The 23,114-nt window shown below is 39.5% G+C and overlaps 1 protein-coding gene across 1 annotated transcript in view; it reads right to left on the reverse strand.

Annotated features, from left to right (window-relative positions):
* LOC127431107 (A disintegrin and metalloproteinase with thrombospondin motifs 2-like) overlaps window positions 1-23,114 on the reverse strand; it is a 148,688-nt gene that overhangs the window by 27,162 nt on the left and 98,412 nt on the right. Inside the window, exons 5-13 of the mRNA XM_051681367.1 lie at window positions 18,590-18,673; window positions 17,768-17,924; window positions 17,383-17,488; window positions 16,705-16,848; window positions 10,956-11,088; window positions 10,370-10,483; window positions 10,103-10,248; window positions 9,526-9,701; window positions 2,334-2,467 (exon numbers count right to left, since the gene is read on the reverse strand). Coding sequence (XP_051537327.1) covers window positions 2,334-2,467; window positions 9,526-9,701; window positions 10,103-10,248; window positions 10,370-10,483; window positions 10,956-11,088; window positions 16,705-16,848; window positions 17,383-17,488; window positions 17,768-17,924; window positions 18,590-18,673 — 1,194 coding nt within the window. The remainder of the gene's footprint in view (window positions 1-2,333; window positions 2,468-9,525; window positions 9,702-10,102; window positions 10,249-10,369; window positions 10,484-10,955; window positions 11,089-16,704; window positions 16,849-17,382; window positions 17,489-17,767; window positions 17,925-18,589; window positions 18,674-23,114) is intronic.

Below are 23,114 nucleotides of genomic sequence, written 5' to 3' on the forward strand. Positions count from 1 at the left end.
ACTGAAACTGATGCAAAAAAATCTGGTGGGAAATGTTGCATGTCAGTGAGTTGGCATATGATAGGTGTGGGTGAGAAACAGATCAATATTTAAGTCCTTTTTACTATATATTCTCCTCTCTGCCCATTAGGTGGCTATATGCACGAAAACATAAAAACAGAAAAAAAAAATAATAATAATAATAATAATAATAATTATATATATATATATACACTATATTGCCAAAAGTATTCGCTCATTTGCCTTTAGACACATATGAACTTAAGTGACATCCCATTCTTAATCCATAGGGTTTAATATGACGTCGGCCCACCCTTTGCAGCTATAACAGCTTCAACTCTTCTGGGAAGGCTTTCCACAAGGTTTAGGAGTGTGTTTATGGGAATTTTTGACCATTCTTCCAGAAGTGCATTTGTGAGGTCAGACACTGATGTTGGACGAGAAGGCCTGGTTCGCAGTCTTCGCTCTAATTCATCCTAAAGGTGCTCTGTCGGGTTGAGGTCAGGACTCTGTGCAGGCCAGTCAAGTTCTTCCACACCAAATTCGCTCATCCATGTCTTTATGGACCTTGCTTTGTGCACTGGTGCGCAGTCATGTTGGAACAGGAAGGGGCCATCCCCAAACTGTTCCCACAAAGTTGGGAGCATGGAATTGTCCAAAATCTCTTGGTATGCTGAAGCATTCAGAGTTCCTTTCACTGGAACTAAGGGGCCAAGCCCAGCTCCTGAAAAACAACCCCACACCATAATCCCCCCTCCACCAAACTTCACAGTTGGCACAATGCAGTCAGACAAGTACCGTTCTCCTGGCAACCGCCAAACCTGGACTTGTCCATCAGATTGCCAGATGGAGAAGCGTGATTCGTCACTCCAGAGAACGCGTCTCCACTGCTCTAGAGTCCAGTGGCGGCGTGCTTTACACCACTGTATCCGACGCTTTGCATTGCACTTGGTGATGTATGGCTTGGATGCAGCTGCTCGGCCATGGAAACCCATTCCATGAAGCTCTCTACGCACTGTTCTTGAGCTAATCTGAAGGCCACATGAACTTTGGAGGTCTGTAGCGATTGACTCTGCAGAAAGTTGGCGACCTCTGCGCACTATGCGCCTCAGCATCCGCTGACCCCGCTCTGTCATTTTACGTGGCCTACCACTTCGTGGCTGAGTTGCTGTCATTCCCAATCTCTTCCACTTTGTTATAATACCACTGACAGTTGACTGTGGAATATTTAGTAGCGAGGAAATTTCACGACTGGACTTGCTGCACAGGTGGCATCCTATCACAGTACCACGCTCAAATTCACTGAGCTCCTGAGAGCGGCCCATTCTTTCACAAATGTTTGTAGAAGCAGTCTGCATGCCTAGGTGCTTCATTTTATACACCTGTGGCCATGGAAGTGATTGGAACACCTGAATTCAATTATTTGGATGGGTGAGCGAATACTTTTGGCAATATAGTGTATATATATATATATATATATATATATATATATATATATATATATCTTTTTTATGTGCCTTTATGTTTTTTGAGCTTCAAAGCTTTGGCCACCATTCACTCACATTGTATGGACCTACAAAACTGAGATATTCTTTTACAAATCTTTGTTTGTGTTCTACAGAAGAGAGAAAGTCACGCACATCTTGATGGCATGAGGGTGAGTAAATGATGAGAGAATTTTCACTTTTGGGTGAACTATCTCTATAAAGTCTTAGAGACAAGCTGGAAAGAATGTGGTCCCAGATATGTAAATAAAATCAATAAAAGCAGCAGACAATCAAATAATTCAAGAATAATACAAGACTGAGTTAGTGCTCCTTATTTACGTTCAACCACCTTCTTGAGCATATAACTGCATGGAAACATTCCCAGATCCTGTCTTTCCTTTACTGCCAATACACATAAAACCTGTCCTATAGACATTCATATCCCTCTCAGATTATAAAGCAATACATTTTGGAATGCACTTCATCTTTTAATTAAATAGCAAAACATAGGCATCTAAGAATATACAGTACATCATCAATCTGCCCTACCCAATCTGACGTGGGGACATTCCTGACCTACTGTATATTCCACCAATCACAACACAGAAACAGATTAAAGAAAGCTAAACAGACCAAGCAAGACAGCGTCACATTGAATCGAATAAACACCTGGCAAAGAGGAGTGGAAAGAGCTCATTATAACACATACACAGACACAGAGCAGACTGAGGTTTCTCTGATTAGGCCTGATATTATTCATTCTATGGTATTTTAGAGGATAAACCTCTATGGTTTATGTGTGTGCGTGTGTGTGTGTGCGTGTGTGAGTGTTTGAATAACCTTTACCTCACACTCCCCTCGCACACACACGCTGTAAGGGTCTTTGTAGGAGCACAGTGTGCCGTCATGCACCATTCTCTTCATGGACACCACGTCTCCAGTCTCCTTAGACTGGCAGTAGAGCTGACATCTCTCCTCAGCTGTCCAAAATAAGACCACAGACAGTACTTGAGTGGAAGACTGCCTTGTGTGGTATTCTCTGATTCAAAATTGCTGATTGTTTGTTTGTTGTTTGAGGATTTTTATTGTATATTTTTGTAAAATGACCATTTACAATACAATATATACAGTATATATGATTGGGAAATATTTTTGTCTCTTCAGTTTATTTTTATATTTTCTGGTTTAGTGTTTTTGGTGACCCTGCTTAGGAGCTGTGGTGCCGTTGCTCATTGTTATTTCATTATTCATAATACATTGACTAATCTTTTTTTCTGATTAACAATATTTATTGATTCACATAAAACAAAACATATATACATAGAATCAAATTTAACCCCAACTATTACTCCTCTCCCTCCCAATCCCACCCTAACCCCAGCAACATAACGGTGGTCTTAAATGACATAGACACACATAAAATAAAATAAAAATACATAAAAAATAAATAAATAAACAAATAATAAAAAAAACACAACAACAATAATCACACATCCACAAATGACAAATACCCGCCCCATTTCTCCAAGAACACTTTATACCTCCCCGTTCCTCTGAATGTAACTTCCTCAAAGGCCGCCATCCTTCCCATCTCCGAGCACCACTCCTGAAAAGAGGGTGCTCCAGCCAACCTCCAGCCCCTCAAAATGATCTGCCTGGCAATCATGACACTGGTTAAGACCCAATTCTTTATGTGTCTACTTACAATGTCAATGACCACCCCATCACCCAAGATACAGAGTCTGGGGCAGAATAATACCTGAATACCTAACACCTCACATACCAGACTCTTTAACCAAAACTTTGAATTTCAACACACCCCCAAAAGACATGGGTTAAAACTCCATACTCTGATTGGCATCTCCAGCAGGTGGGTGTGTCTTTAAGACCAAGCCTATACAATTTAGAGGGGGTCCAATAGAACCGATGTAAAATCTTGAATTGTATAAGGCGCACCCTTGCACCTCTAGATGCAGTTTTTATTTTTTTTAAATCCTAGCCCATTCTCCCTCCTCCAATTCCAGGTCTAAATCCCTCTCCCATAATCTTTTGAGAGTGGTTGAGACTCCATCCCCCAGACTCTGAATTAATAAGGAGTAATACACTGATGCCTCATGGCCTTTTCCAAAAGCAGAAATCACCTCTCCCAGAGTATCTGCAGCTCTAGGAGGGTGTATGCTATTCCCAAAAATAGTACAGAGCAAGTGACGTAGCTGAAGATACCTAAAAAAACTGAGATCTGGGGATCCCAAAATATTGAACCAAATTTTCAAAGGATCTCATCACACCACTCTCATAAAGATCAACGAGTGTATTAACCCCCTTAGCAATCCACTCAGACCAACAAAAAGGGGACTTATTAATGCATAGTTTGGGGTTTAGCCATAGGCTCGAGGCAACATTTACATAAATATCTGAATTAAACACTCTGGACACTTTTGTCCATACTGAGTGCAAATGTGAAATAACGTGGTGTGATTTAACTTCTCTGGTTAGTTTGATGGAAAGGGGCAAGAAGTTCTTGTTCAATGCAAAATCAGGGAGGGGCTCTTTCAGGTGGAAACGACCAATGAGCCAAATGTCTGAGACCGAATGCATAATAATAAAACAAAATCTTGTGTAGGCCTAGCCCACCTTTGTCCATCGGCCTATGTAACTTATTGAAATTTAACCTGGCACGCTTACCATTCCAAATGAAGTACTTCGCTATGCTATCAAATTGCCTGAAATAAGAGAGGGGGACATCTATAGGGAGAGATTGTAAAAGGTAGTTGAATTTTGGAATACAATTCATTTTAATTACATTAACCTTCCCAATCATCAATAAGTGTAATGAAGCCCACCTGTCCACATCATTCAAAAACCTTTTTATTAATGGATCAAAATTAACTATGACTAAATCAGACAAATTTGCTGGGAATAAAATTCCCAAATACTTAATGCCCTATATGGGCCACTGGAAGGCACCCAGCTGGAAGGCCGTTACTGGACAGTTCGCTGTCAAAGCCAAAGCTTCAGATATAGACCAATTGACTTTGTATCCTGAGAACTTGGAAAAGGAATTAATAATTCTGTGGAGGCAAGGCATAGATCTAGTGGGTCGGAGACGAATAATAAAATATCATCTGCGTAAAGCAGAAGCTTATGCGCCACACCTCCTGCAATCAATCACCCCTGGAAAATCATCCTCCTTTCTTATCGCGGCTGCTAATGGTTCCAGGGCAAGACAGAACAATAATGGGGAAAGAGGGCAACCCTGCCAGGTGCCCCTATCCAGAGTAAAATAATCTGAAATGTGTCCATTTGTTAGTACCGCTGCTACAGGGTGTCTATAAAGTAACTTAATCCAACCAATAAATGTACTCCCAAACCCATACATTTCCAAAATCTTAAAAAGATAATCCCATTCTACCATATCAAATGCCTTTTCAGCATCAAGTGAGATGGCAGCGACCGGAGATTGATCATTCGACTGACCACATGATATTGATGAAACACCTAATGTTATCAGAAGAGCTACGGCCCTGAATAAACCCCACCTGATCTATAAGTATAAGTGATGTCATAACTTTACTTAATCAGTTAGCCAGAATTTTTGACAACATTTTTACATCTAACTGGATCAGGGAAATTGGATGGTAACTTTTACACTCGCTTGGATCTTTGTCCTTTTTAAGAATCGGACTGATCCGGGCTTGTGTCATGGTTGGCGGGAGCTTTCCATTCTTCAATGATTCCATATAAACTTCTAACAAATGTGGAGCCAGTTCTGTAGCATAACATTTGAAAAACTCAGCGGCAAAGCCGTCAGGCCCCGGAGCCTTGCCTGTAGGCAGGGCCTTAATTACCTCATCAAGCTCCTCCAAGATTATCTCAGAATCAAGATAACTTTTTTGCTCAGTCGTCAATTTAGGGAGTTCTAATGGTTCCACAAAGTTTCTAATATCTTCATCAGTAGACGAAGACGTGGAACTATAGAGATCAGGGTAGAATTCTTTAAAATAATTATTAATATCAATGGCCGAGATAAATATTTCACCACTTGCAGATTTCACTGAGGGAATGGTAGAAAAAGACTCTCTCTGCTTTATATATCTAGCCAAAGGTTTTCCTGCTTTCTCCCCCAACTCAAAGTATGACTGTCTTGTCCTGAATAACCAAAACTCCACTTTCTGCAACAAAATAGAATTATATCTATATTTCAATCGGGTCAATTCTGAGGCGATCAGACGACAAATGCTCTGCCTCTGCACTTTTAATATTTCCTTCCAACTTCACGAATTCTCATGCTTTGGATTTTTTGATGAATGAGGCATACTGTATGATCCAACCCTTAAGAACCGTCTTAAGTGCCTCCCAAGCCACGCCCATAGAGGATACTGAGGACCAGTTGGTCTCCATATAAAAATTTATTTCAGTCTTTAACATTTGTTGGAAATCAGGATTTTGCAAAAGGGATACATTAAAGCGCCAATTATATGATTTCTTTTTCTCTGTATGTGGCAACACCTCTAAACTCACCAGGGCATGATCTGAGACTAAGATGTTTCCAATTGAGCAATCAACAACAGATGAAATGAGGGATTTGGATATAAATATATATATATATATATATATATATATATTCTAGAATAAATCTTATGGACTGATGAAAGAAATGTATAGTCCCTACCAGATGGGTTCAAAAGTCTCAAAAGGCTTACACACTTTTGCTTCACTATGATCAAGGACTGAGTCCACCAATAGATTAAAGTCTTCTCCCAATATTATATCATGAGGGGTGCCAGCGGCTTGCAACATCCCTTCAAGATCTAAAAAAAAGCCCTGATTATCAGCATTAGGTGCGTAAATATTAGCCAAAATAAACCTTTGCCCCTGAATTTCAGCTAAAACAATAATTACTCTCCCTAATTTATCTTTAATCTGTTTAATACATTTGAATTGTAGATGCTTATTTACCAATATAATGATTCCCTTGCTCTTACTTGAGCCAGCACTAAAAAAAAACCATATCTTCCCAAATTTTTCAGCTTCCTGCGGGGAAAGATGTGTTTCTTGAAGAAACACTATATCATATTTCTTACGTTTAAGAAGAGTAATAACCTTCCTTCTTTTTATAGGGTGCCCCAACCCATTTACATTCCATGTGGACAGAGACAATCCACTCATTTTAACAACTGACATTTTGATATAGTAGAAAAAATTAATTGTGTCAAAAATAAAATAATACAGACCACATTCCCCATTAGTGAAACAATCAAACCCTGAACTTCCCCCCACAAAAAAAAAACAACCAGAAAAAAGAAAAACATGCGCATTAACCCCACGCACGACAGCGCCAACCGGTGACGATCCCTCTAAACTCAAAAGGTCCATGAACGCCCACGAGGCCCCACGACAACTTTGCCGTCGGAATGCACAATTTTGCCTCACAAACAAGAAAATACTTTGTAAAATAAACCCCAGCCAATAGGCAGAATGAACACAAAGAACATGTAGATTCATTCACAGAACTGTCTCAAAGGTGTGATCCTCCACAAAACAAATTCCAGCCGATATAAAACCGTTCAGATTTCTCGGACAGACAAACGAATGATCAGTGAGCCAGCTGTTATGAGTTCAGCAGATGACGTAATCATTCCAGTGTCCCGTAAAAATACTCAACAAAACAAACTCCAGCCAGCAGGAGGAATAAGCACGAAGAACGAAAGATAAATCCCCAGCTGTTCCAAAGGAGTGTTATTCAACAGAACAAACTCCAGCCGCTAGGCGGAACCAATGCAAAAAGAAACAAATCCGGCATCCCGGTTCCCTGGATGATCAAATCAATTCACTCGGAGGCCGCATAAAAGTATATACCATGACTTACTCAATCGGTCAACTTTGTAAAAGACATCCTTTGTGTGAGCAGCATGTAGATATTTTGCGGTCATCTGTAGTGTCCACTCTCAAACTGGCCGGCAACTTCAATGTAAAAGTGGTCTTCCGTCAGTGCAAAAGTTTCTTTAAGGAAAAGTGTTATTCACAAAACAAACTCCAGCCGCTAGACGGAGCCAATGCAGAAAGAAACCAAAATGACGCCCAGCTTCCTCAAAAGCCAGAGTACAGCGAGTTGACCAACTCACATGACAAACATCTGATGGTTTACTCACCCATTGATTCTATAAAAGACATTGCCTGATTGGGACATGTAAATACTTTGCAACCGTCCTTCGCTTCTATTCTCAGCTTGGCTAGAAACATCAATGCAAAAGTGATGTTACGTTGATGCAAGAGTTTCTTGCATTCCCTGAACCGATCGCATTTCTCTCGTCGAACTCGCAAAGTCCAGGAACAAGAAAATAATATGATTCATCCAAGAAAGCTTTCCTTTGCTCCTCGCCTGGCGCAACACAAGATCTTTATCGGATGATCTCAGAAATCTGGGCAGGATTGATCGGGGCCTGTCTCCCTCAGCAGATCTGTGAGCAAGGACTCTGTGAGCTCGCTCGATTTCCAGCTTGTGGCCTGTTATGTCGAGCAGACTCGGGAAGAGCTCATCCAGGAATTTTACCATAGCTCTGCCCTCCTCATGAACTATTCAAACATTATTCCTGCGGCTTCTATTCTCAAGATCTTCAAGCTTTTCAAGAACCCGTTCCAAAACAACTTTAGTCGCGGTCGGTTTAGCGGATGAGTCCCTCTCCGAAGACTCCAAATAATCGATTCGTTTCTCAGCATCTGCCACTCTTGTAACTAACTCAGAGAATTTTATTTCCATTGCCATAATCGATCGACGTATTACAGTGAGATCCTCCAAGTCAGCAAGAACCTTCGTCAGCATCACCGACATGTTGGACAACTGACGCTGGATCTCCTCTCCCACCACGCCATTTAAATCGAGTCCCCGGTCTGTAGGCCTGTTGGGGCTTTCATCCTGAACATGTAAGTGTCTTTTAATGTCTCCAGAGCCCGATGATTTTGACTTCTTTGCCATGTTTTACCTCAAAGAGCAAATGTGTAACTGGGTGTATCGAATTTCACCAGATTATAACATGAGAATAATTAAAAATTAGCAAAGTGCGCAGAGCTTGTCGCTCACACGTCTGCTTCTTGCATGGCGTCACGTGACCCCCCCACATTGACTAATCTTAACATTTAGAACTTTATTGTCAGGTCTTCCCAGAGATTTATTCTGCATGAATATTGAAAACAAGACTGTTGGAACAGTTATTAGCTGGATTAGATGTATTAACTGCATCCCCTCTAATGTAAGAGTAATCTAGCCTCAGTGGACAACTGGAGATGCCATTGCTGCTTAATCACATTTCCATGTGTCTTTCTTCCAACCTCTACTGTCCAGTCTCCTTCCTAAGAACAACTCGTCAAGTGTTTCCAAGAAGCTCTCCAACTGAGTTGCAACCCTGTTAGTCTTTCTAAAATCTTAAAGTTACCATATAAAGCCATCTGTAATTAAACCATTATCCTGTAGAACACAGAAATCATGGCTAATAGACACAGAACATTTTTTCCAGACAGCTGTTTTGCTCTCTTTCTCTCAAGGAATTTAGCTTCCATCCTCATTGCAACTGCTCATATCATGTAACTCAAGATTTATAGCACGCTATCAAAATCTCTTTGAGGTTTCTCAAAATACAAAATTGAGGCAGCATCATAAAGCAACCAGAATGCAAAAAACAAACAAACTGTTTTACATATAGCATATCTATGTATGCAATTGAAAATTTAAAGCCTGAAAAAGTTGCCTGTGGATAATATTTAAAAAGCACATTCCTTCAACATTAAAAAGAATGAAAATAGTCCAAGACACAATAAAATGTATTTACCTGTCTCTGAGTGTGCCAGCTACAGACAAATATTTGTTTCACCACCATAAAATGAGATTCAACAAAGGTGAAAAATGTATTTGGGAAAAGTAAAACCACTCATATCTATTGCTGATTAATAGGCCATGTTATTACAAGATAATAAGAGTGTAAAAAACAGTTTTAAGAGTACAAAAACATCCATGGCTTCTCACCAGGTTATTATTACTCACGTTCAGGATGTTCGTAGGGCAGCCAATGGTGTTTGGTGCCCTCGTGCTCAAAATGGGGGTTCCACATCTTGCACTGCTCTTCTCTGAAGTCAGCCAGGGCCTTGGCACATTTCTCCATGTTACAGAGTTGGAACTCATAGTTGTTTCCATAACAAGTGCGTCCCCCATTGGCCGGTCTACAACATAAATAGGGTTTGCTCAAGCCAACAGATGAGAAATGCAAAGGATGCTTCCCATCTTATTGAGTTAGTGAAAGACAGTGGCTCTCAACTGGAAAGTTGTTAAACAAAAAGGGATTGCAGCTCTGTTCTCATAAGGTTATGTAAAACAGTGGGGGAAATTGCAGAACTGCAATTAATATGGTCACAAATTCATCTGTCACTTGGTAGAATCTAGCCTTATTAGAGAGATGCCAACATGGACTGGACGTAAAAGGTAACAACAAAAATACAACCCACACTGTAAACCACTCAAAGTAATTAATTGTATCGAGTTGGGAAAAATTTAATCAATCAAATTAGTTCAAATAAATTAATCTTGATGAGTATTTAGAAGCAAAACTGATGCAGACACTCACATTGGGTTGTTACACTCGCGAGTGCGGAATCGTACTCCGCTGCCACAGCTGCGAGAACAGGAACCAAACTTGGTCCACTGACCCCAGTGGCCATCCTGCCTAAGAATGTCTGGTGTTAACTTGATACAGTGACCCTTAAAACAGTGCTGAAGAGATAGAGAGAACAAGAGAGAAGACATAGTAAGAGATAAAAAGTGGTATTTCCTGCGTTAGTTCCTCCAAATATATTCTATGTAAATAGCAGAATAGAAGTTCTACAATTCCAACCTTCCCTGTTGCACATTGGGTGCCATCGATGGGAGGGCCCTTCTTGGTCTTGCAGAAGAAAGGGTTCTCGGGGTGGCTGCACCACAGCTGCTTGCATGGGTCGTAGGTGCTGTACTAAAAGAAACAGTCATGCTCGCATTCATACATGCAGCCTGTGAAAGCTTATCAGCCTAAGCAAACCAGCATTGATTACAAGATGGACGTATGATACATTGTAGAATAGCAGGTGCCAAGTTTTCACTCTTATTGCATTTCTATAGTTTTTGGACATTTCTTTTACTGAATGTATTGCTTAATAGTGAATTCTATGTTTGCACCTGTTTTAACAGTATTACAGTGCTTGCAAGGCAGCACTGTATTGATTTATCACAAACATTCTGGTTAGAATTTTTCTAAACCTCTAACCCTAAGCATTAAACTTCTACAATTAATAAAGCCTGAACTTTTTAATATATCTGTAAGACTTAGTTTGTGTCTGTGTGTGTGTGTGTGTGTGTGTGTGTGTGTGTGTGTGCAAATTGTACTCTTTTTAAGATTTTTTTTCTTAAAGATTTTTTAAGATAAATTTTGACTCTCTTTCACTTACCGCTGTGCACATCATGTAGCCCATGCCAAAGTCAAAGCGGCACTGTTCGTTCATAGAGTAGTGGATACCAGGCAGCTGGGGCAGAGTTGGCCACTCGTGATCAAAGGGGTCATCACGGAGACAGTCATATGTACTGCATGAGAAAGACAACTATTTTTACTTTTGTAATCAATTTATAGCTGGGGTGTCCAAAGTCCAGCCCGCAGGCCAACTGCAGCCCACCGACTGCTCTGATGCGGCCCGCAAGAGTCTTTAGAAATAGAAAAGAATTAGGAATGCTATGGAGAAATTATATGAAATTCATATTCTGGGCACTGGATGTCGCTATCACTTGCAGCCACTATTCACAGTGCATCGTCTCCGCTAGTGCATTCTGTGTCATCACCAGCTTCATCCACCGGCAACAGGAGTTCAACAGGTGTTTGGAATACTCCTTATTTCTAAGGATGAAGTGCCCCACAGAAAGAATGATGCATTTATTAAAGGACTGACATCAGGTTAGATACTTTACTCATGTACTTGATCTTGCTAAAATGTCCCAATACCTCACATCATACAGCTAAGTAGAGCTGCTGTTGTGCGAGCTGTTATTGAGCGTGCACAGAGACGTGCAAACCGAACACACTCTTGTAATTAATTGGCTCGTTCTAATATATTGTTGAAACAAGAAAAATTATTCATGGGCTTCCCAGTGCCATTTGAGTGAGGACACACTGTAGGAGAGAACGCATAAAACACTTGAACATCTGTGCCTGATGCACGCGCTCAGCTTGCACATGCACATCTACAAAATAAAATGAAGCTCAATAATTTTTATCAAATTAAAATCGTATCTGTAACGCAAGTAACAACAGAACAGAAGTTATAATTGTATAGCTATGAAGAGTAATTCCTTGAAAAATAAAGAGTAATTCCATGCATCACTTCATAAAGTGATAAAATGTAATCTGATTCTGATTATTGTGATGGGTCACACCCAACACTCAGTAGCAAACCTATGTTCTTTGCAGTGCCACTGAATTGACGTAAAAAAGATAAAAATGTGAATGAGTATAATATTTTGTATAAGATGCTTCACTGTTCCATTATAAGAGTTCTTTGTGAGAAACTTCACTGGCCTATGTATATATTATATTCCAAATGCTTCAGACCTGTGATCCACAAATGCTTTAAACCGCCGGGGGGTTCATAGGTGAGTGCTATATCGCAAACATTTTTTCCACTTAAAACGTTGACGACCCCGTATACATAGGTCAGTCATATGAGGTATCATTTGAAAGCTTAGACTATGGTCTTTTCAGAGAAGACCATACATTTTGCATTTATGTTACACAAAATAAGGCCTGAAAACATTTGCGTCATAAATTAGAGTCCCCTAGAGGTAATGGAGTAGAAATATTCATTTGAATATAAAAGTCTTTCACATGGCACTTAAATCGACAAGTCATATATAAAATGAAAGCTCTCATTCTCAGGTATGACTGTACAGTTTATTTTGTTGCCCTAATACCACAGTTTGAAAGAGTTTCAAAAGAATCACAAAATGAAATATGATTTCTGTAAGTCATCAAATACATACATCTCTTTTATGCACCAATTATTGCTGCTGTATGCCCCAGATAGCTAAAAACTTTATATCTGCTTTTATCTTAGGCTGTTGACTAAACAATTAGCAATTTTTTACTTGTCTGTGAGCTTGCTTGACTGAATGATCCAATGTTATATCTTAAATGTCCAGAACAACATATGCCATCCAGCACGAAAAGCATGATAAACAAATCATCATTAAAATATGTTTTTGACTATTGATTTAATGTTATATATCATCGCAAAGATGAGGATCTCATCTTTCTAATTACATCTAGATTAAGCTTCAATATCTAATCTTTTTCTAGTACTTGTTGCCATCTAGTGGAACAAAATAAGACTTTTCAAAGTGAGATAGAGTGAACAGAACCAGAATTACATGCTTACAAATTTGGGACAACAACAAAAAAAGATTTATCATCAGATTATAAACACATACAATATTATTTATGAATAATTGGAGTCTTTTTTTATTTGGGGAGGTTTTCTGAAAAAATGAGACCAATTTTTTTGCATTTAGTCCACAGCAGAGGTGGGAAGTAAAACGCTACATTTACTACGTTACATTTACTTGAGTAACATTTTGGACATATTTTTACTTTTGTGAATATATTTAATGGTGGGTACTTTTCACTCTTACTCAAGTAAATTTCAAATGAAAAACATGTATTTTTACTTTGTTACAATTGGCGGCATTCCTGTTGTTACATTATTGGTTTTAATTAATAAGAGTTAATAAATGCGAAATTTATTGAGAGATTTTTGAATGGGACTTTTACGACAGCTGAACTTTACAGCTTCATTCTGTCACTCGAGTCGAGTTCATCACTGCAGCAGCAGCGAGCGTGCCAAACAAACACTTTCTTTTGTCACACAATGCCTTCATTTTACACCAAGACAAGCAGATATTTCAAGATTAAATTTGCAGTGCGGCAAGTTTTGGCGATTATAATAACGTGAGCTTGTCTGTGTCATGGTTGTTTTCACGGTGATTAAGTAACTATGGGCTCTTATGACCTCAGTTTATAAGCATACATTTTATATCAGTGTTGCAATATCAGTTCCTACTGTATAAAACCATGTAAACATTTGTCTTTTGCTCTGCTATTAGCTCTCGCATACTTGACTTCTGGAGCGCGAGCAGACAGTTGTATGTCCGTGCGTGCACAGCATTTTTGCGTTTGACAGATGCAACGTGTTTTTCTTATGGACAACAGAGGACAAGCTCTGAAACACACTTCCAAACACAGAGATAAATTGCCATTTACCCTTAGTGTACAGAACTTATGATATAAATTGTTTTAACATTGAAAACTACACTGAACTAAGAATTCATGCTGCAGGACTTTAAAAAGCAACAGGACTTTGGAAATAGTGACAGTAGGCGTTATTAAAGCATGCTCTTGCTCTGTTGTATTCAGCATTATATATGATTTGGGCCTGTGGGACATTATTCCCGTTTTTCACTATAATAATTACTAGAAACTGGGGGGGAGTTTGGGGGGATTTCTCCTGAAGTCCACTATCATCTGTTTTGAGCGTATTTAGTTCAAGGTTGTTGTGACCTCACCAGACAGCCAGCTGATCAACCTCCCGTCTGTATGCAGACTCGTCACTCGCCGATGACGTGGTGTCTTCTGCAAACTTCAGGAGCTTGACAGTGGGGTCCTTTGCAGTGCTGTCATTTGTGTACATGGAGAAAAGCAGTGGAGAGAGAACGCATCCCTGAGGAGCACCAGTGCTAATAGTGAGGGTCCCGGATATGAGTTTCCCCAGTCTCACTAGCTGCTGCCTATCTGTCAGAAAGCTGGTGATCCATTGACAGATTGGGGTGAGCATGGAGAGGTGGGTCAGTTTGGTTGAGAGAAGATCAGGCATGATGGTATTGAAGGCTGAACTGAAGTCCACAAATAAGATCCTTGCATAAATCCCAGGTTTGTCGAGGTGTTGCAGGAAATAATGCAGTCCCATACTGACAGCATCATCAACAGACCTGTTTGCTCGGTAAGCAAACTAAAGGGGGTCCAGAAGGGGTCCAGTGATGTCCTTCAGGTAGGCCAAAACCAGTCTCTCAAATGACTTCATGACCACAGACGTGAGAGTGACAGGTCTATATTAAGTCCTGTGATTTAGTTTTTTTTGGGGGGGGGGGACCGGAATTATGGTGGAGCGTTTGAAGCAGCAGGGAACTTCACTCAGCTCCAGTGATCTGTTGAATATCTGTGTGAAGATTGGGGCCAGTTGGCTAGTGCAGACGTTCAGAAAGGCAGGTGAAACACCATCTGGGCCTGACGCTTTCCTAGTCTTTTGTTTCCAAAAGACCAGCACACATCCTACTCACAGATCATAAGTGCAGACTGAGTAGCAGGAGTGGGGTTCCAGGAGGTGTTGGTGTGTGTGTGAAGTGAAGATCAGAGCGGGGGAGGGGTGTGAGACTGGGCTTTTCAAACCTGCAGTAAAACACATTCAGTTCATCAGCCATTATTTGACTCTCTACAGAGCGAGGCAGAGGTGTCTTGTACTTGGTGATGCTTTTCAGGCCTTTCCACACAGATGCAGGATCATTGGCTGAAAACTGTTTTTTTTTTTTTTCAGCTTTTCAGAGTAGCTTCTTTTAGCCTCTCTGATTTCCTTAGTCAGTGTGTTCCTGGCCTGGATGTACAATGTTTTATCCCCAGTTCTGTAAGCATCCTCTTTGGCATGACGAAGCTGTCTGAGTTTTCCTGTAAACCATGGTTTATTATTATTGAAGGATAAAAATGTCCTAGTAGGGATGCACATATCCTCACAGAAACTCATCCAGGTCTGTGGCTGCAGCTTCAAAAACACTCCAATCAGTGCAGTCAAAGCAGGCTTGTTGTTCCAGCTCTGCTTCATAAGTCCATCCCTTTACATCCTTACTACAGGCTTAGCTGATTTTAGTTTCTGCTTTTAGGCTGGGAGAAGGTGAACAAGACAGAGTCCTAAAGCTACATGTGGGACAGATTGATATGCATCCTTTAAAGTGGTGTAGCAGTGGTCCAGTATATTTCTGTCTCTGGTGGGGCATGTGATGTGTTGTTTGTATTTTGGCAGTTCACAGGTGAGGATAGCTTTATTAAAATCTGAAGAGCGCTTCTAAATTAGGACAACGCATCTTCTTCAATGCTGTTACATTTGTACACCAACTTTCGTTGATGTAAATGCATGTTCCACCGCCTCTCGTTTTCCCAGATGATTTCGCAACGCAATCCACTCTGAACAGCTGGAAGCCGGCAGATGAAACGCGCTGTCCGGGATGGCTTCATTCAGCCAGGATTCCATGAAACACAGAGCAGCGGAGTTAGAAAAGTCCTTATTTGTTTGAGTGAGCAGAAGCAGTTCGTCCGTTTTGTTGGCGAGGGAGTGGACAGATGAATACTCGGCAGCAGAGTCCTAAAGCCACGTTGATGAAGCTTCACAAGCGCGCCGACTCGCTTCCCTCGTGTGCGTCCTTTGGATTGCTTGTAGAGCACTGCTGCGCCTCCAAATAAGATGTCTAATAAAACGTATGCAAAATCAAACACCGTCAAAAATGATCAGGTATGCTCTGACGAATATTTAAGCAGTTCATCCCTGGTGAAATTGATCAGGAAAGAGTGACAAAAAACATGACAAACAAACAAAAGTAACAAAAACGCTAGAGAGCTCCACACCGAAGCAGCCATCTGTGGCACCATCTTGAAACTTAAATTGTGTTCCATGGAAGAAAGAAAGTCATATGATTTGAAACAACATGAGGGTGTATGACAACAATTTCCATTAATAATAATAATAATAATAATAATAAAAAGAAGAAGAATTATTATTAGTATTATTATGTAAAACATGTTAAATGTGTATTATGTCATGAAATATTGGGGAGTAAACATCCTGTTATATGTGGAAGTAACTAGTTACTCACTACTTGAGTATTCTTTTAATTGGATATTTTCTTACTCTTACTCGAGTAATTTTTAACATTACTACTTTTACTTCTACTTGATTAAAGATTTTGAGTACTCTACCCACCTCTGGTCCATAGTGTGTGTGAATGGTGAGCTTTTAAATTTGAGTGTGAAAAACTGCAGGCGAATGCATCAGATGCATCAGAATTTAACGAGTTAAAGGATATGTACAGCTGATAGGAAGCCCAGTAACTCACTTGAGGTATCGCCTTAGCTCCTGTTGACTGCATCTGGACCAGTGGAAGCGGTGAAATGCTGCTTGAACCAGAGGAGCCATAATACTGCCCATGGGTACCTCATCTCCACACTCATTTGCCTGGCCATCATGCTCCATCCCCAGCCTGAATACATCACAAAACACACACACACAATCACCCGCTAAGTCAAGTCAATTCAAGTGGCTTTTATTGTCATTTCAACCATATAGAGCTAGTACAGTACACAGTGAAATGAAACAACGTACTTCCAGGACCATGGTGCTACATAAAAACGACATGAAACAACATAAAACAAACACAGAACTACATGAGACTACACAGAACTAAAAGACCAACACATTCCTACATAAAGTGCATGCGCAAATGTGTGCAAACAGTACAATACAATAATTGCTGAAACAGGACAATAGGCACAGTAAGAGACTATAGTTGCTGTACTGAGAGAATGTACTGTTTTGTATTTTACAGTGTAGCTTCTCATAAACTACTTTATAGTTTGATGAAGTGTGCTGACAAATGTGATACACTTTTAAAAGACTGAAGTTAGTAAACTGTGTGCTACTTGTCTGTTCAAACTGAAGTTATGAGGTGCAACATTAAAGTTATGTGGTAGTACAGTAGATGTCATGATGGAAGTGCTGGTCAAGTTTTTCTCACACGTGTCCTGTCTCATGGGCCACAACGAAAGCAGAGGAGAAACCATCCTCATGATTCAGAGTGCAACTTCTCACAGGGTGACACATGCCTGTTACAGGGGCATAACCTACAAACAGAGATAAGATACATTTAGAATTACATCTTGAAGTATTAACATGGTCAAAGTACTTTTGAGGCCAGATTGGCTTCAACAAATATATAAAAAAAACTAGATTTTCTCTATAACACTTCAAATATCTTTAAAAAAGCTGAAGTGTGTATTTTCTGTGCCAATAGCATCACCAAATGGCAATGCAAAAAACATTTACTTATGTTTTATACATCTGTCCACAGCCCCCCTGAATTAACTTTATGCCCCCAGTTGTCAAACTGTCACTAATTTTACCCTGCATGCCAGTTGGCCCAAACTCTTGTCTAGTAAGGAAAATAGCATGATCATGGTATTCTGCATCATTCTTGTCCTCTTTCTGCTGCAGGAAGGCCCAGCGACACACGTTCTCCAGACTCTGAGAGGCGTTGCCCAGCTCAATCAAACCCATGGACTGAAAACAACAACAACAACAACAACAACACATAATGCAGGTTAATACAACATTGAAGTGACAAAATTAAGTTTCAGAAACTACTTCCTGGAAAACAGCATTTTATCCAAATCAGATATTAAATGTTTGTTAACAGGACCATAATCCTCCCATTTACTTGGCCCCAAAAAGAATTTGGACCTTTAAGACACATTTAATAAATGAATTAATGTCATTGCATTGGATAACATTTTAAAGACCAAGAGGCATTTGCAAACAAATAACGCTTGACAAACAGAAACTGTCTAAACAGTTTTTGTCTTTATTTCGAACCAAATATCATATAAAACCTAACAAACCTCTTTTTGTGAAATGCTTTCCTTGAAAATTGTGCTTGTGCTATATTTCTTTGAATACATGCAACTTGTTTTGATATTTGATATAATGAAATGTATACATTGTTTAGCCTGGCTTAAGTGTCAAAATACTTTTTGGGGACACTGTATATGTGATAAACTTCAATACAGTCTCTGTTGGACAGCTTCTGGGGTTAATTACATTAGATTTTCATATCTTTCATATCTTTAAAATGTTTGCACTTTGAAGTGCTGTTAATAAAACCACTGTCATCCAAAAAGTCTTCAGAAGAAAACTGGCTGTCGAACACACAACGAATAGAGTCTTACCTTGGAGGAACACAGCATCATGATTCTAACCAGGACAACATTAATATGGGCACCCAGAGAGCTGTCCTGATAAATCTCATTCACCTGTGAAACAATTCGTAAGAAAAACATAAGGCATAAACAAACAGAAAAAACAAACAAACAGACATAAACTTACTACTAGGGGCCTGGATGTGACGAATAGATGTGAAATTCGTCTGGGCAATAACACAGCTACCAAAATCAAGTAGGCGGAAAAAACTGCCAGAGGCGAACTGAGAACACTTACAGAGTTTAACAGTCAAAGAGCTTACACAGTTTACTGCCTGTGAGCTATAAAACAGCACTTAACCACACAGTCACCTTCAGAAGGCCAGTTGTTGAACTCTGAACTCTCATCATGATTTTCTGTTGCCTGGACATGTGTAGATATGTCTGTATGTATATGAACACATCTGTAACCCCCTTCTTACCGGATAAATTGACTTGATATTACCCGTGAAAACAATTCCTTAAAATTTTTTACAGTTGAATTTCAGTGTCACATGGTCCAATAGACGAGAAACATCAGATTTATCATGCTCACACCATACTTCAGGTTTCACTCAACTCATTTACACATTTACACAAATGACAAAAATAGGAGAATTTTGATCTAGCTCTTGTCTCCACTGTTAAACTGTGAGAATTTAATGAGGTAGAATTTCAGTAAATTGCATTATTATATCGTTATGACTTATGATACATTGTTATCTAGCAGTGTTTCTTAACTTTTTTCAGGTGGTGGACAATTTCAACAGTAAAAAAAAATTGCAGACCATCAAACAAGAAACAAAGGGTTAAAAAATTCAATATATCTGTAAATAGCCTCACTTTTTTACCAATATTTTTTATTTTTTTTGTTGTTGCCAGTTTGATTCTTTTTTCATAAAAAGTAACTACCGGTAGACAGCTACTTTTAGCTAGTGCAACTAAAGAAAGAACATAAGTGGAATGGCCCAAGAAATAGGACCGACCACTTAGATAAACTGATGCATAACTATCAGATACGTTGTTCAACTGAGACAACAGAAAAGCTTTATAGCAAATTAATGTAAACACAATCAATTAATTAATTGTTATGATTGATCGATTGATGATGAGCAAACCACTTTTTAGATTAATTCAATGTTGGAGCTTTTTGACAGTTATAGTTATTTTATTTATTTAGGTATATTTTTTTTAATCAAGTGAAATCTTCGACCACCAGTGGTTTATGGACCACAAATTGAGAACCACTTTATATATATTTATTTCCCATTAAATCTTTACCACTTGTTAATAATAGTTCAAGATCATAGTTGGTAAGGGTTAAAAAAGGGTAAGGAGGAAATATCAAAATCAAAGAGACAGTGCCAGGTTACGCTTTACCAACCTGAAACTATGTCTCTACCCAAAGACATTCTCAGCCATTAGGCAATGACAGCTCTTTAACCCGGCACATAAATGACTGTTATCAGCAATGCTTAACACAGTCTCTCATTAGCACTTCTTGTTTCTGTTTAGAAACCACCCCCCTCCCCTCTCTCTCTCACACACACACTTTTACCCACTACTAATAACCCTCTATGAGTCTCTCATTAGCACTGGCTGTCTCTGGCCCTTTGCAGGACCCTGTCAGTATTTCATTAGTCCATTTCTCTACTTCTAGGTAGCTAGAAGTGCATGAGGCCAAAGTGCCAGAAAATCATTAGGACTAAATTAATAATGCAGCAAGGTCTTTCACCGGTGCTTGTCTTCAGCTTAGCAACCAAACCACCGCACAACCAAGAATGAACTGTGTATGAGAGAATTGTGCAGATGGACAGAGGATGGAGAGACACTTGAAAATAGATAAGACATGGAGGAACATTCAAAGAGGCTTCTCAGTGATACCTATTATAAAATTTCTTGTTGGTAGCAAGTCCAGTTTAAAGGAAAAGTTCATCCAAAATGTTAAATTCTGGCATTATTTACTCTCCCTCTGTCATTTCAAATCTGTATGCGGTTATTTTTTATTTTCTGTGGCACACAATTTTTTATTTCTTTTTTTTTACGCATTTTTCCATACGAACAATGAAGCTCTGAAATCAAATATATCGCACCTAGATGTCAATGATGTTTTTAGTCACGAGACAGGTGGAGAACCTGAGCTTTGGCAGAGGGAAACATTATCACTTAATACACACAGCTATCATAAGGCTTCAGAAGACATAGGGCTCTATTTTCATGGTCGTGCTAAGTGCAGCGCTACACGCTACGACCATGCGCAATGTCTTATCCGATTTGTGCAAAGGTCAATTTTCATGCCAAGGCAAAGCGTAAGTGGTCGTGGGAGTTTGCTCTATCTGTGGGTGTATGCATGAAATCTGTGGATATATTAGTTGTTAATGAAGTGGCTGTTGTAGCCGTTTTATGAAACAAAACTTTTTGAGATTTGTGTGATACTTTCTAGAGGTCATAGTTTATTTTTCCATTATTATTATGTTTACATTTAAAATTGTATTTATGATCTAATTTGTATTAGTATTTTCCACCTGTTGTAGTAGAGTGATTTTTAAGTCACTGCAAAAGGGGTCGGTTAAAGAAGTTGAAGAAGGTAAATCATTTGGATTTTTTGACCACTTCATTTTTTTGATTATATTTTATTATTAGAAATATTTTTGGTTTAAGTTCTTTGTTTTTCAATAAATTAATTGAATTATTTTAAGTAAAATCGACCGGTTGGAGAGAAAAAAAATCCCTCGATCCACAGCCTAAACTGGAAGGCCGACACGATCACTGTTAATACTAGCCTTTTTTTATAGCCATGATTTATAGTACTTACATTCTCTATAATTTAATGACAAACATCCAAATTCTGTGGAAAGCCACAGTTTCCATGCATAAAAAATGAGTGTTGTCGTAGAAATATGCCTTACGCCCGTTTCACACATGATACTATGCAGTACGTTTTGTTTTTCAGTGCCCATGTTAACAGGTTAGAGCATTCAGACCACACGTGGATACAGCACAGCAATGTGTTGCAGGAGCGGTGCAGAAGCAGCAGTGCAGTGATCGTTTCCACAACGAGTCTATTTTTGCTGTGCTGCACATGCTGAATTAAAGTGACAGTGCATTGTTCGTGGTCAAAATTAACATGGATTGACACGAAAATGTAGCAATTTCACTATAAATGCATATAATTAAAGTCTGCTGTGTTTCTTTCTAATGACTTTCAGCCCGAGGTAAAGCAAAGAAAACCAAACACACTATTACCAGGAGTTGCAAAAATAACAAATGTGATCAGAAGTATATCTAAAAAAAATGTCATGTGAAATACACTACACAGCATGTTATATTGTGTGTGGGGGAGGGGGGAGACATCGCATCTCAGCAGAAAGCGCCAATCATGTGACAGGCTGGTGGTGAGAACTACACCTTACCTCACATTTGGAAAAACAAGACATAATGGATGACACTCGTCACATCGTGGAGGTGGGAAAACATAAAGTTCTCTGTGACCCGCAGGATTTCTTGTATAAAGATTTAAATGCAAAAGAAAAGGCATGGGAGGCAGTTTCCTCGGCTGTTTGTGTGGATGGCAAGTTTTAATTTAAAACGTTTGTGATACTACCTTTTCACGTAAGAGAAGTACCATGTTTAAATGTATAAAATCAAAAAATGGAGAACTACTGTTGTATTTGTGGTATACAGAAGCCGCGGATCAGTTGCGCACTGCAAACGCGTCTTATGTGAAAGCACAATTGTGCACGTGCTTTTTCCGCACCGCGTATGCACTGCATACATACTGCATACTTACTGCAAACAGATCATGTGTGAAACAGGCGTTACATTCAACAAGGACGCAGTTGATGCACAACAGACGGAATTCCATTTTTCTACTTTTCTGATTCATTGCATACAATCCATTCACACTACCTACTTCTTATGAATGTGCTGACTTTGTTTATATCACTGGTGCTTCAGGGAATGGACTATATAATAGGACCCAGATGACACAATAACCTTGGAAGAACGCTTTGCGCACGCAATTTCACCATACCCACTTGCGCCTAGACTTTGCGCATGCTTGCACGAAAATACAAAAAGTTTAGGGCCATTACCATTAACTTTGCACGTGACTTAAAGCATGGTGCTGGGCTTAGTGCTTGCGCTCTTAAAATAGGGCCCGTACAATATAGCAATCAAGTCATATTAAAACTTTGATGGTGGTTTTTTTTGCTTTTGGAAGCTTGACAGTAGTACCACCGCTCCCTATATGCATATAACGCAGTCTACGTAGGGCACCCTCATACCCTATGGGGCATCAGAAACTCCACCGGCTGGCCTTACTTGCACATTATATGTTATTCAAGGACACGGTAGCAGACACGGAACACAGACGATCGCCTTGTGCTCGCACTTTTGAAACGCGCCTCGCAACACCTACCAATACACCCCCGCCCCCCCCAATCCGACAATTGCAGAAGGCATCAATTTGGCCAGCGGCGGCGCTGCTTGACAGACGTGGTTACAATGAACTGTT

The sequence above is a fragment of the Myxocyprinus asiaticus genome, chromosome 40 (assembly GCF_019703515.2).
Source record: "Myxocyprinus asiaticus isolate MX2 ecotype Aquarium Trade chromosome 40, UBuf_Myxa_2, whole genome shotgun sequence".
Taxonomy (NCBI): domain Eukaryota; kingdom Metazoa; phylum Chordata; class Actinopteri; order Cypriniformes; family Catostomidae; genus Myxocyprinus; species Myxocyprinus asiaticus.